Below are 13,981 nucleotides of genomic sequence, written 5' to 3'. Positions count from 1 at the left end.
AATAAGAACCAGGCAAGCATTTACTGAATGAATGAATAGGCCATGGGTGGATTACAATGCTGAAAAAGTAGGAAGAAGATAAACTAAAAATGAAAGAAAGCCTTAAAACAGAATTCTTTCATCTTTGGAAAAAATTTACTCACGTAAGTTTTGTTTTGTCACAGCCTGGAGAAAAATCAGGTCAAAAACTGGCTTCTAGGAAGCACTGTCTAGCTCTACACCCACAGAACCAACATACACACATCAAAAGACATACTAGAAGGGACAAGGGGACAGATGTGGCTCTCTGGCCTTCTACCACTTACAAGAAGGTTCTATCACTAGCAGTCACCCCCCACACAAAGCTGGACCTCAGCACACTGTTAAAGAACCTGCTCTTGTAGGATGACAGTGTATAAGGCCAGGATTCAGAGGGACCCCTGAGGAAATGGAGAGAAGGCTCAGCAGTTAAGAACACTGGTTGCTCTTAAGAGGACCAAGTTTTGGTTCACAGCACCCACATGGCAGCTCACAATTGTCTGTAATTCCAGTTCCACAGGGTGCCTCTATGGATGCCTTCCATGGCCATCCGGCATGCACATGGTGCACACACATGCATACAGACAAAATATTCATACACATAAAATAAAAATAAATTAGAAAGCGGAGGGGTGGAACTCTCTGAGGGAAAAACCCATGGCTGGTTCTATCAAGAAGGGCCTTTGCTGGTGGTGGCACACGCCTTTAATCCCAGCACTCAGGAGACAGAGGCAGGTGGATCTGTGAGTTCGAGGCCAGCCTCGTCTACAGAGTGGGTTCCAGGACAGCTAGGACTGTTTCATGGAGAAATCCTGTCTTGAAAACAAACAAACAAACAACAAAACAACAACAAAAAACAACTCAAAAAACAAAGGGCTTTTCTTTCTCCCCACTCTCCAGAACTGGAACGCAGACCCCATGTCCTGCCACACTCACCTCCTGCCCTTGTGCACCCGGCTCAGGTCCACTGAGTCCCTGCTGAACACATCAAACTCGTCGTTCTGGAAGACGTTGTGACGAGATGTCAGCAGGGGTGTGGGGTCCGGCTTCACCTGTCTGGGGGCCACAGCACAGAAATCAACTGAAAGGGCCTTGCTGGCTGACATTGACTGTCCGAAGCCACACTGTGTTCTCCCCATCATACTGTTCACTCTACCCCAAAATCCTAGCCTAGGACATAAGTTCTTTAACGGGAGCCTTTAATTAGGCTTTACTTAACCTGGCTCCTGTCAAGGGCCCAAAGCCACACCTCACCCTCATTTCCTGTGTGCCATGCATACCAGTTTTCTATTTCTTCAAAGCTCTATCCCTCATTTAAATGCCTACAATGGCCCTATAAGCTAGGGAGTTATATGTCACTCAAATTCTGTTTTGGGCTGGGGGCGGGGGACGGAGGGCAGCTGCATTTGCTTTGGATGCTAGGAATGCACTATACACAGCTAAGCCCATGCTCTACTTCTGAGCTCTACTCTCAGCTCCTAGTCCACCTCCCGTGTCTCAGCACTGCCATCTGTAACATGGAACACAAACAGGCTGAGGGATGTGGCCAAAGGAACAAGGCTAACTTCATTTATTCATTTGGCAAACATCATTTGTTCATGGAAGAAGCATCCACTTGTACCCTTGTTCTTGCTGTCCCCTGAAGCTTTTGGGATAGCAGTGCACCAAAACCATGAGCTTCAGTGCAGAGAAAGGGAGTAGCTTTGGCTATCATAACTTGGAAACTGGGAATATGCTAACAATGAGACGGATCTGGAGCTGGAGAGTGTATGTGTGTGTGTGTGTGTGTGTGTGTGTGAGAGAGAGAGAGAGAGAGAGAGAGAAAGCCCTTTGTCACACTGCTAGTCTCCAGTAGTCTTCCTATAAGGTTCTGCAGGGACAGCCAGCTGTGTGCTGAGAACCTTACAGGCCCCAAGATTGCTTTCTTCTTCTTTTTAAAATATTTATTTATTATGTATACAGTATTCTGTCTGTGTGTATGCCTGCAGGTCAGAAGAGGGTACCAGACCTCATTACAGATGGTTGTGAGCCACCATGTGGTTGCTGGGAATTGAACTCAGGACCTTTGGAAGAGCAGGCAATGCTCTTAACCTCTGAGCCATCTCTCCAGCCCCAAGCTTGCTTTCTTTAAAAAAAGGCACTAGTTCAAACTGCAGGAAACACTGCTGTGAAAAAGGAGCAAATGTATCCTCCAATCTAGGGGAAGAGCGAGAGGCAGGGAAAGGGGACCCTGCCTTGAGGACCTTTTCCCATCTACCTCGCTCACCTTTTCAGGCTGCGGTCCAGCTGGCTGAGTTCCGGGGCCAGCCGGTCCTCCAGGATGTTGTTGATCACCTGCTCTGAATCATAGCTGTAGTACTCCAGGCAGGCCAGGATGAAGCCCTCCCCGAGGTCTGGCAGCAGGTCTTTCACTTGAGAGATGAGGGAGTCTAGCTGCACACCACACACGGTTGGGCCCAGGGCAGCTGCTGCACCCTTGCACTGCAATGGAAGCCAGAGCAATGGAGGAAAGATTAAGTAGCCCCCACAAAAGGGTAAGAGTCTCCAAACAACACTGCATTAGTCAGCAGGGGCCCTGGCCGTGCCCCTCCTAGTTGTAGGGCTTTTGCCAAGTGACTTAAATTTGAGCCTCTATGTTTTTCCTTTGTGAAAAGAGGGGCTCTGACTTCCTAGGTGAGTTACCCTCGGCCTACGTGATTTGGGGCACTGTACATCCTCTCTGAACGGTTCCCTCCTTATGAAATGGACACTATCATTGGTCTCATGGGGCTATTTCAGATGGTTCAATGAAGAGATGCACATTACCCATAGAGAGAGTACTGTTGTGCAGAAGGTCTCCACAGTCACGTGTTAGTGATCTAGATCCTGCCCAACTCTACCAAGGTGACTGACTGCCTTTGAAGGACAACAGCAACTACCTGTGAGACTATGTGGAGATGTTCCCTTACCTCACATTGTTTTCAGTAAGGAGACGTCATTTCACATACTGCCCAATACGGCCTCACTTCTCAAAATTTTCTTTCTTTCTGTCTGTCTGTCTGTCTGTCTGTCTGTCTGTCTGTCTGTCTGTCTGTCTATCTATCTATCTATTTTTCTGCATGAGTGCTCTGTGTGCCAGAAGAGGACATCAGATCCTATTACAGGTGGTTATGAGCCACCATGTGGGTGCTGGGAATTGAACTTTGGTCCTCTGGAAGAGCAGCCCAGTGCTCTTAACTGCTGAGCCATCTCTCCAGCCCCCATGGCTTCATTTTATAATGCTTTTTAAGGAGATAGGCAAATAAAAACAATAAAGAACTAGAGATATAGCTTAGTGGAGGGATGCTTGCATAGCAGCAGCACTAGAACATCATGATGATGATAAAGACCTCCATGGCTCAGAGAAGCCACCAAACAGGGAAGAAAGAATCAGGGGGTTTAACAGGAAGAACAGTAGCATTTGTTAACTGGGCACTGAGGATCAACCAGAATCAAGAGAGTTCCATATAGCAGTCCTAGGAACCCCAACAACATCATGGAAGCAGGCACCACACCTATCTCTATACACAGAGGAGCAACTACACTGAACACAAGAGATCTGCCATACACAGTTGGCAAACAGTAGGTCAGGTTACCACTGAGCAGCCTGACCTGGGAGGAGGCACTGGGTCCAGGACTTCCCAGCTTGTTCAGTGGAGCCCTGTGATTCCTGGAAGGTGAGTCTGGCACCACGCTCAGCTGCCAGCAAAGGAACTCCACCTTCCCCAGCGTGGGGAGGGGCTGGAGAAGGAGTCCACAAGTAAAAGCTTCACTGCTGTGAGTTCAAGGCTAGCCTGGACCATTGAGCATGTTATTATCTTGTTTCAAAATGAGAGCGAGAGAGAAAAGAAAGAGAGAGGGGGGAGAGAGGAGGGGGAAAGAAGGATAGAGGGGGAGAGAGGGAGAGAGAGAGAGGAGAGAAGCACTAAGTTTAAGGGTTTAAGGGCTGTGTTTTCTTCTATCCCCAGGGTACTACAGCTGCCCCAGTGCTGGAGGTTACCAATTCCAATGGACTCTTTTCCCTGAAACAAGGAAGGGCACTTGGCCACTTGCCTATCTCTCAAGAGGCGGCCAGGAAGGCTAGGGAACCAGGGATCAGGGGCAGGAACTCCCAGATACACACCTCCTCTTCCTCCTCTGAGTTCTCCAGCTGTGATGGACTTTCACTGACTGGCTTCACTGCCGTCGTGACTCCATTATTAGGATCCTTGGCCTTCGATGGCTCTTTAGTGTCCTTGATTTTCTGTCTGTCCACCCCTTCCCATGCACTTTCCACAGCCTGTAGGATGTAGGCAGTCCGGGTCTCATCCCTATGAGGCAGTGTTAAGGGCTCTCTCGCTCAGGAACCACCTCCCCAGCTCTGGGTAGTTTGACTTTGCAGTCCCTGTCCAGTATCTGACCATGAGGCTTTGCCAGGGCCTGCTGGTCTGCCCAGTGGGTGCCATGTGGAACAGCGTGCTAGATAGAATACTGCTGCACAGGCCTCGAACCCTCGCACCTGCCGCTCAGCGGAGCAGCTCAGGGCAGACAGGGCTGGGATTACCATCAGTATCCCAGACTTTTGGATCACCCCCCAGCTACTTTTGTTTGGATACTCAGGAGGGCAAGCAGCACTTTCACAGGACTTCCTGTCCACCAAGCTGAGGGTGTTCTGAAAAGGGCAAGGGCCAACTGGGGGTCCCTGAGTAAGGACTGAACTCAGCAACAAAGTGGCCCAAAGGGCAGCTCTTTCCTAGTCCTTCTTTCTCTCTGCCACTCTGGGCACTGGGCTAGAAATCGGAGTTGCCCCCACACCCTCACTCTACCAAATCCTCATGCAGGGAGGCCTGTAACAGCGATCCCAGTCTCTGGTGGTCCCAGGCCAGCATTCTCTCTCAGAGCCAAGTAGAGCCTTTCCAGAGTAGTAACAGCCCATGTCATTCTGCTTCCCAAATCCCCACTCCTCAGCATCTGATGCACATAGCCCAAACTTCTTCATGGGTATCACACAAGGGTCCTGAATGTTGGTCAATCCCAGCTCACTTGCCACACCCCCACCAGACACTCCTGCCCACTGCCTTACAGACAGCCACATACAACATTTGAGGGCTCCTCAAAGACCCAGTTCTCTTTGTCCTCCAAACCCCTGGGCACATGACTGTCCTCAACGTCAGCCTGGACCAGGGAATCTTCTATTTGTTCTATTTCTGGTTTGGGTGTTTTCCTCTGGTGCACACCCTGAGCTCTGCTGTATGAGGTGTAGTCCTCCTTCTCCTCGGGTGATACTTCCTAGCGGCAGCTTTACTTGTCCTCATCTCCTACAATGGGCTTCAAGGTTGCTAGAGTACAAATGAACACATAGACCAGAGCCTCAGAACACATCTAGAGAGAGCAGGCTCTCCCTTGCCCCAAGCATCAGAGCGGTTGTCACTTCTAGAAAAAAGAGGAACTAGGGCCTTTGTTAGACTTCGTGATTTGAGTGTTCTAGGGGTTACCTTCTGCCCTTCTGGGTCCCAGAATGCCATGTCTGACCTAGTCAGACCTTGGCCCAGTGAGCTGTATGTAGTAGGATACAAGGCTGAGGAAGCCTGCTGTAGTAGGCTGATGTCTTCAGCTACAGGGAAGAATGAGTCATAGTCCCGGAGGAATCTGCGGGGCAGAGCACAGGAAGGCGGGTCAGAGTTGGAGCCATAGGAACATGTACTCCAGAAGGTCACCTCATGTCTGCTACCAACCACAGGCTCCAGAACCTTTGCTCCATGTAAGTGTGTAAGCTGTGCAAGCTTCATGGGACTGGAGAGAGACACGGGCCTGTCCCATAGCTGGTATCCGCTCAGCCCCACTTACCGCTTTTCCTGCAGCACGGAGCTGAAGATCTGGAGGAATTCTTCAATGAAGCCTTGAATGTTGTCATTGCTAGGACAGGACACGAGGGAAGATGAGCTCATGCAATGCACATTGGTCTGAGGTCCCTTGTATGCTCACCCTAGCCCTCTGCAGTCTCTGGCCAGTTGGAGAAAGGTTTCCCATTATGTTTGGCAGAGAGGAAGGAAAGAGGGGAGGAGTGATGAGAAACACCTGCCACGTGGAGAGAGTTTCCTTGGAGCTCACCTGCTCTCTAGAATGGGAAGGAGGCAGATCTGGTTCAGGATGATGTGAAACACCTCCATTAGCTTTTTCTTGGAGTGGGAGAGCCTCTGCCACAAGTCACCTAGCAGCCTTTGCCGGTCAGAGAGAAGAGAAGTAGACTTAAAAGATGAAAGGAACCATGGAACTTCCCCACAGCTGAGGTGATCCTAAAGGCCACTGATGGGAGCAGCTGAGAAAAGGCTATAAATACTGGGTAGCCAGCTAGCTCCAGACCACTTTTCAGTTAGACAGAGGGTGGAAGCAGCAAGGTCAGTTACCAAGAACTTGAAACAACAGCTGAGCTCACATGCAGGGACCAGACATAATCTGCTAAGACCTGGGGGACCCGGAATTAATGGATTTAGTGGCCAAGAAGTACTCTCAGACAGTCCTCATAAGGTGGCCTGTAGCAACACAGTGTACAATTAATATTTACATCTCTGCTTGTGCTAGCTTACAGAATGCTAAGCCCCAAATGATACATCTATATTAAGTCCCCTTATCCCAAGATCAGGAATCACTGCAGAAGGTGTGGAAATATTGTAAGAGCCAGAGGCTGTGGATGACTACAAGAAAACGGTGTATTCTGTTTTCTGGACACAGCAAGACAGTTGCACATATAAACTCACAGCAATTATGACAAAATGAGCAAGTCGCATGCCAACTCAAACCAGAGCAAATCCCAGTATGCGGGGGGAGCGGGAGCACAAAGTCCCACCCCTAGCTGAGGCGCTATTGGCAACTGACAGCTATCAGGAGAGTCAGTTTTCTTTAAAGGTGTGAGTGACTACAGTGGAAGGCCACATATCCAAGAGCATATGAACAGCACAAATTTGACCTGATATGTGAAGAAAAAAAATAAAGAAAAAAAAAGAGAAAATAAAGTTGGGTAGGTGGGGGGCGAATCAGGGATGAGTTGGTGGAGGGATGACTATGGTCAAAATATATTGTAGGAAATTCTCAAAGAGCTAAATAAAAATTAAGAAAAAATAAAGCAAGTAAATGATAAATCTCTACTTGCCAAAGTCCTCACAAAGCATATATATATATATATATATATATATATATATATATATATATATAAATATATATATATATTTAAAAATCTTTGCCGGGTGGTAGTGATGGCGTCCGTCTTTAATCCCAGCACTTGGAAGGCAGAGGCAGGCGATCTCTGTGAGTTTGAGGACAGCCTGGTCTACAAAGTAAATTCCAGGACATCTAGGGCTACAAAAAGAAGCCCTGTCTTGAGCCCCGCTCCCCCCCGCAACAAAACAAAAACAAAACCAATCTTTAAGGTTTTAGAGTGTAATTCAGTGGAAGAACATGTGCTCAGCATACACAAGGCCAAGGGTTCAATCCTCAGTACACAAAATAAAAAATAAAATGAAGCCTTTAATCCCAGCACTTGGGAGGCAGAGGCAGGCGGATCTCTGTGAGTTCGAGGCCAGCCTGGTCTACAAGAGCTAGTTCCAGGACAGGCTCTAAAAAAGCTACAGAGAAACCCTGTCTCGAAAAAACCAAAATAAATAAATAAATAAATAAATAAATAAATAAATAAATAAAATGAAAACCTTAGAGTTTAAAAAAAAAAACCCAAAATAACAAAAATAACAAAGCAGGGCTAGAAGACTACCAAGTCCAGGACTAGGAGACCAAGCAACCATGGTCCCCAGTTTCCCACTGTCCTAGTAGTGAGGATGCCACAGGCTGTGTTCAGGCTTCCCCTTCCCACACAGCATTCGTAGTTCTGTCCCTGCCTCACTTGCTGTCTTCAAGCCTCCTCTTCTTAATTGCAGACTCCGTTTCAGGGATTGCCGTCTCATAAAATGAAGCTAGTCTGCAGAAGCAAACACAGGCAAAGGCCAGATTAATTCACAAATTCCAGAGCAGAAAGGTTCATTTCTTCCTTGCATAAATCCATGTGGGTGTTCTTGTGTGTATGGAAGCCACAGGCTAACTTCAGTGTTAGTCTCAGGAAAGCAGTCCTGATGCTCACCAATTAGGTTAGGCTGACTGGTCAGAAAGCCAGGTTCTTCCTGTCTCTACCTCCCCAGCACCTCACATTTTCACATGGGTTCTGAAGAAGATCAAACTCAGGACCTCACTTTGCTGTACTGAGTCAACTCCCTGCTCCCATCTCATCCTATACCAACTTTCTGGGAGCTACCCAGGGGCTTTCCTGAGCCTATCCCAGAATGAAGTACTGTATTGCCCCATTATGGAAAGTGACCATAGCTGTATCTATTCTAACAAAGGGACCAGAGGGCTACACAGGACTCCCTGGGATTATGAAACAGACAGATTATCTTTCTTCTTGCTCAAAATTTGCCAGCCCTAGGAGTCTTGAAATCCCATCACAGTTACCAATAATCTTTCTCACTTGGGTTCTAAGATATGAAGTTTTAGTTTCTTGGATGATTTGGAATCTCTATAAATTGTTTACATGTGACAATGTTAACACAATGTGCTTATTTAGAACAGGCTAAATGTGCTCAGGTCTTAAATGTATCATATACTCCATATTTGTTTTATGAACTAAGCCAGTTGGTTTAACTATAATTCTTGTTTTAAAAATTATTTATTTTAATTATGTGTGTGTGTCTGTCAGTTGGTAGTGGACACGAGGACAGACACCACAGAGGCCAGAAGAAGGCGCCATTCCTTGCAGCTGGAGTTACACAGAGCCCAGAAGAAGGCGCCATTCCTTGCAGCTGGAGTTACACAGAGCCTAGAAGAAGGCGCCATTCCTTGCAGCTGGAGTTACAGATGGTTGTGAGCTGCCTGATATGAGTGCTGGGATTTACCAGCCCGTTTTCTACAGCTCTTAATAAAAAGTTAAAAGCTAGATGTGGTGGTCTATGCTTGTAATTTTAGCATTTGGGAAGCTGAGGCAGGAGGATCACAAGTTGGAAGCCAGCCTGGACTACACAGCATGACCCTGTTTCAATAGCAAAACAATAAAAAAATTATACACACACAGGATTGGAGAGATGGTTAAGTGGTTAAGAACACTTGTTGCTCTTCCAGAGGACCTGGGTTTGGTTCCTAGCACCCACTTGGTGACTCACAACCATCTGTAACTCCAGTTCCAGGGGATCCGTATGCCCTCTTCTGAGCTCCACGGGCATCAGGCATGCACATGCTGCACACACATGCATGCAGGCAAAACATTCATACACATAAATAAGATCTAATTTTTTCTCAAAAAATTATACATTTCATACATTATGAGTTTCAGTACAGTTACATATGATTATACTTCCAGCTACTTGGGAGACTAAAGTAGGAAGATGGTTTGAGCCTAGACGTTTGAGATTAATATGGGTGAGCAAGCCCGGGAGGCAGCTATCCTTTTCCTCCTGCATCTCTTCCTTGCCCTGTCTTTCTCAAACTCTGAAGCATTCCAGGCCTCATTGTGTACTTGTGTACTACTTGGCTATACTCAACCACGGAGTCTTTCTTCCGGGGGCCAGATTCACTGTGCACAGAACATGCTGCCCTGATAACTGACAGAGCAGCTGTTGTTTTTCTCTGGTGTAATCCTTCCTCCAAACATCTTGCTTCCCCAAATCCGAGATGCACTTAAGTGCCCAGTGTAGTACTGAGCAGAGCTTGCAGGTGCTCTGCAAGCATGTGCCCATCCTCTGGCTGGCTTCTGCAATGTCTGTCTCACTGCAGCACTGCATGTGGCAGAGGACAGCTAAGCCAAAAGGAACAGGCCCTACTAGACACAGCATCAGCAGAGGCCAGAGAGGGCAGATAGGCCCAAGCTGATTCAACACTTGCCAGGCTATGTTGTTAGTGGGTAAACTGGAACAACTCCCATGGAAGGTGATTTGGCAAGAAAAGTGAGAATTAAAGATGCACATACCATCTGTCCCAGCATTTCTACTTCTAGGAATTAATCCTCAAATATGCTTGCAAAGGTACAAAGTGATGTGTATACAATGTTATTTATTTTGAAATAGCAAATAACTAAAAAATCTCTCTCCCTCTCCCTCCCCCCCCCTCTCTCACACACACACACACACACACACACACAAATCTGTCTCTGGTGTCCAGTATGCCAGATGCACAGTGTTGCCCAGTCACACTGAAGGTACTGAGCATTTTCCCCAGTCCCAGTTTTCAATTTTTAAAAATGGGGTGGGGTTGAGAGCATAGCAGAATGGTAGAGTTCCCACCAAGCATTTATTAAGCCCCAGGTTCCATTCTCATCACTGCTAAAGCAAAGAAAGGGGAATGCAAAATGTGCATATTTTCCTATACTGCGTATCTCTGGAAAATTCCATCCAAACTATGACAGTGTTGACGTGTGATGGAAAGAACTATAAAGGGGGAGACAGTTCGCCATATAGTTTACATTTTTCTAAAGTTGTGTGTGTGTGTATGACATGTGTGAGGGTGCCCACAGAGGCCAGAAGACCTGGAGCTGGTGTTACAGGCAGTTGTTGACTCAGACATGGGTGCTGGGAAATGAACTCTGTCCTTCAGAAGAATGGCCCTGCTCTTACCTGCTGAGCCATCTCCAGCCCCTATTTTGCATTTTTTGAGTTCTGTAAAAGTGAAAGCACCACCGACACATGAGCAGAGCCGCACGCTGGATGAGCGGACAGCAGAGGAGAGTGAAGGAAGCTGCTCTGAGAGGGCCAAGGGTAAGAGCTCTGTGGGTCAGAATGACCCCTAACCAGGAGCTGTGGGAACGGGGGCTGTGTATATGTGGGTGTAGCTAGCAAAGGATTTCCTAGTTTGCAGCACAGGCTGCAACAAGCTGGCCAGCTGCAGGCTAAACATGAGTCAAAGGCAGAGTCACTTCCAAAGTGCAACCCTTCCACGTACTCCAAGATGGGTGGGAACTCTTCTGCTTCCACTGCCTCTTGGAGGAAAAATCTGCTCTTCCAAAGCTTCCTCCCTCAGAGGCCATCTGTGCTTACTGGAGGAGATGCTTGGACAAAATGAGAACAATGCTAAAGTAAATGGAAACAGGCAGAGGCTAAACTGCTGAGAGCAGTGTAACTCCTAAGAGTGACTTCAGATTCTGGCTTTCCATCTTTTCTACATTTCCACATGCTCTTTTATCATAATGAAATACCTTTCCTCCCGAAAATGGACAGCCACAGTCCTAACCTAAGACCTTTCTTCCCTAGAGAATACTGGTCAGCATTTTATTCTAATAATCCCAGGGAAGCTGATCAAATGTCTGCCTCTCACAAGCAGAGAAGACCAAGGAGTCGTCAGAGGACCAGCTGCCATCTCTGGCACATGTCAGAGCTAGATAAATGTTTTGTTGAACGGGTGAGTAAATGACAGAATGGATGGATAGATGGGTGGGCAAATGGAGCCGGGCAGCTCCCAGAAGCTGCTGCAAATGGTTGAGAGATGCCTGGCAAGAGCAACAGCTACAGGCCACTGGGAAAGGGCCAGTACTTTTGTTACCAGGCAATGAGCAGGCTGCTGGTCCTTTCACACCAGCCTGGGAATGCCCAAGTCCATGTTCCCCACCTTCTCACTGCACAGAAAGATCTCATGATGCTAACTGGGCAGAGTCTCCCTCCTGGAAGTTCCTCTGAGCTCTCTTCATCTCGGCGCAGTCTTTGTAAGGGCTCTCCAGTGGTTTCCACAACCTACAGAAGGAAGGCCCACTCCTGCCAGGCTTTCACTGCTCTTCACACTCTGGCAAACTGGGGACCCCTCATTTTTTATTACCAACTCTTTTTCTTGTTATTTTTTTTCTTATCTATCTATCTATCTATTCATCTTGAGACAGGGTCTCTTTTTTGGAAGGGGGGTTCGAGACAGGGTTTCTTTGTAACTGTGGAGTCACTCCTGGAACTCTCTGTAGACCAGGCTGGCCTTGAACTCAGAGATCCACCTGCCTCTGCCTCCCGAGTGCTGGGATTAAAGGCATGCGCCACCATCGCCATGCTGAGACAGGGTCTCTTTATGTAGCCTTGTAGGTCCTAGAACTCTCTATGTAGACCAGGCTGACACTGAACCCACAGAGATCTGCTGGCCTCTGCCTCCCAAGTTCTGGGTCTAAAAGCAGGCACCTGGCAGTTAGTCCGGGTTTTTTTTTTTTTTTTTTTTTTTTTTTTTATATTTCACATCTGCGTCAACACCCTTCCTGTCACCATAACCTTTCTGTCTAGAACATTCTTATCCCTTTTCTTAGATTCTGAGACCAGATTTATGTTGACTAGGCTAGCCTCAAATCCTGGGGCTTGAGTGATCCTCCTGCCTTAGCCTCCCAAGGAGCTGAGATAAAAAGAATGGCCAGTGTGCCAGGCTTCTTGCTCAGTATTCAAGGCTGTTTTGAGGAGTCTTTCTCCTACATATCCCTGCAGCAAAGAAGGAACACCTCTGCTGCTTCCTCATTACATTAGTCCTAACTGGCTGTCACTCTGTGCTCCATGATAGGACAGACTGAAGACTGTCATCTTCTTGCTGTTTTTCTCTCTCCCTTGTCTTATTCTTAGACAAAATTAGGAGGGCTCCTCTCAGCATTAGTTTTATCTGTGTTTCTCATTATGTGTCCCCAGACTAGGAGATGGACTGGTATATCCTTTATCTTTTAATGATTTATTAACTTTATGTGCATTGGTGTTTTGCCTGCATGTATGCCTGTGTGAAGTTCTCAGATCCCCAGGAGCTGGAGTTACAGACAGTTGTGAGTTGCCATATGGGTGCTGGGAACTGAACCCAGGTTCTCCATTATAACAACCAGTGCTCTTAACTGCCAGGCCCTGGATTAGTTAGTATATTCTAAGGAACAGTCAATATGTGTTTGAGAGATGCATGGACCGGAGCCCCTACTTTAACAGGCAGAAGTCCCAATGTACCTGTAACAAAAGTCATGTTTCTGGAAGGTTTGGCAGGCCAAAGGGAAGATGTCCAGAAAGGCCCAGAGTGTGGTGCAGGTGTCACATAGGTAGAGAACAATGTCCTTTAATTCCTGTTGTCAAGAGAAGACACAGTATTATTTTCAAGCCCCATGACAGCTCTGCAGAATGCAGAGTTCCCAGCAGGCAGGAAGTTGCTTGAGAGGAGGAACAGGGAAGTGGAGGCCCCAGAGACAGCCTGAATGGTCCATCTCTAGGAGGGCAACCTGGGCCACTTAGTCATCCTGTCTCAGAGTTTGCCATTGCACTCAATGATGGCTAACGTCACCTATAATTCTGATAGTGTCTCTTCTACGCTGCAGGAAAATGAACACTGAATCAGAACACTGTGCCGAGAGAAACCATCCAGACTGGAGAGACAGGAGCAGCAAGCCCACCCCTTGCTCACATTTTGAAGAGGGTACATAAAACACAGGGTGTTTGCTCATCTGTTCTGCTGAGTCTCATGCCATCCTGAAGGAGCAAGCTGGGTGATTCATGTTACAGATAAGGAAACTGAGGCTCATAGTGCTCAGATGATTTGTTCCCATGGCTCCTGGCACGTACTCTTCTGAAGCACTTGCTCAACGGATATTTCCCCACCAGATGCCAAGAAGGTAGCTCACAGCTGCCACATCCCAGATGTCTGTAGTGCTTAGCACAGCACCCAGGTCCCTTGAAGTGTACTTTCTGTATGTCATTCTCATTAAAGTTCTAACGCCATAAGATGGGTACCATGTCTGCTTCTGCTTGCTGCTTTATCCCTCAGGCTCAGCCTAGTCTCTCGGGACAGACTCACTGAATCGATGATTGGCTCAAGAAGTGGGCCCACAGAGCAAAACTACCTGAGGGTGGACCCAGTTCTCAAGTCCTAGTACTTTTCTGATACTCCACAAAGGTTTCCTAGGGAGGAACAAAAACCTTCTTTAAAGCTTAACCCATAGGGCAGGTAGAAA

General features: G+C 47.3%; 1 protein-coding gene across 3 annotated transcripts in view; it reads right to left on the bottom strand.

Moving 5' to 3' along the window:
* Ascc2 (activating signal cointegrator 1 complex subunit 2) overlaps positions 1–13,981 on the bottom strand; it is a 45,866-nt gene that overhangs the window by 10,461 nt on the left and 21,424 nt on the right. For all 3 annotated transcript variants that reach the window (XM_038327778.2, XM_038327788.2, XM_038327797.2), the window contains 8 exons: positions 12,987–13,099; positions 7,910–7,984; positions 6,127–6,234; positions 5,863–5,931; positions 5,590–5,664; positions 4,160–4,346; positions 2,285–2,499; positions 955–1,074 (listed from right to left, as the gene is read on the bottom strand). In XM_038327778.2, coding sequence (XP_038183706.1) covers positions 955–1,074; positions 2,285–2,499; positions 4,160–4,346; positions 5,590–5,664; positions 5,863–5,931; positions 6,127–6,234; positions 7,910–7,984; positions 12,987–13,099 — 962 coding nt within the window. The remainder of the gene's footprint in view (positions 1–954; positions 1,075–2,284; positions 2,500–4,159; positions 4,347–5,589; positions 5,665–5,862; positions 5,932–6,126; positions 6,235–7,909; positions 7,985–12,986; positions 13,100–13,981) is intronic.

This window comes from Arvicola amphibius, chromosome 1 (genome assembly GCF_903992535.2).
Source record: "Arvicola amphibius chromosome 1, mArvAmp1.2, whole genome shotgun sequence".
Lineage (NCBI taxonomy): Eukaryota > Metazoa > Chordata > Mammalia > Rodentia > Cricetidae > Arvicola > Arvicola amphibius.
Note: the sequence above shows the minus strand (reverse complement) of the source record. Positions and strands in the feature narration are given on the sequence as shown.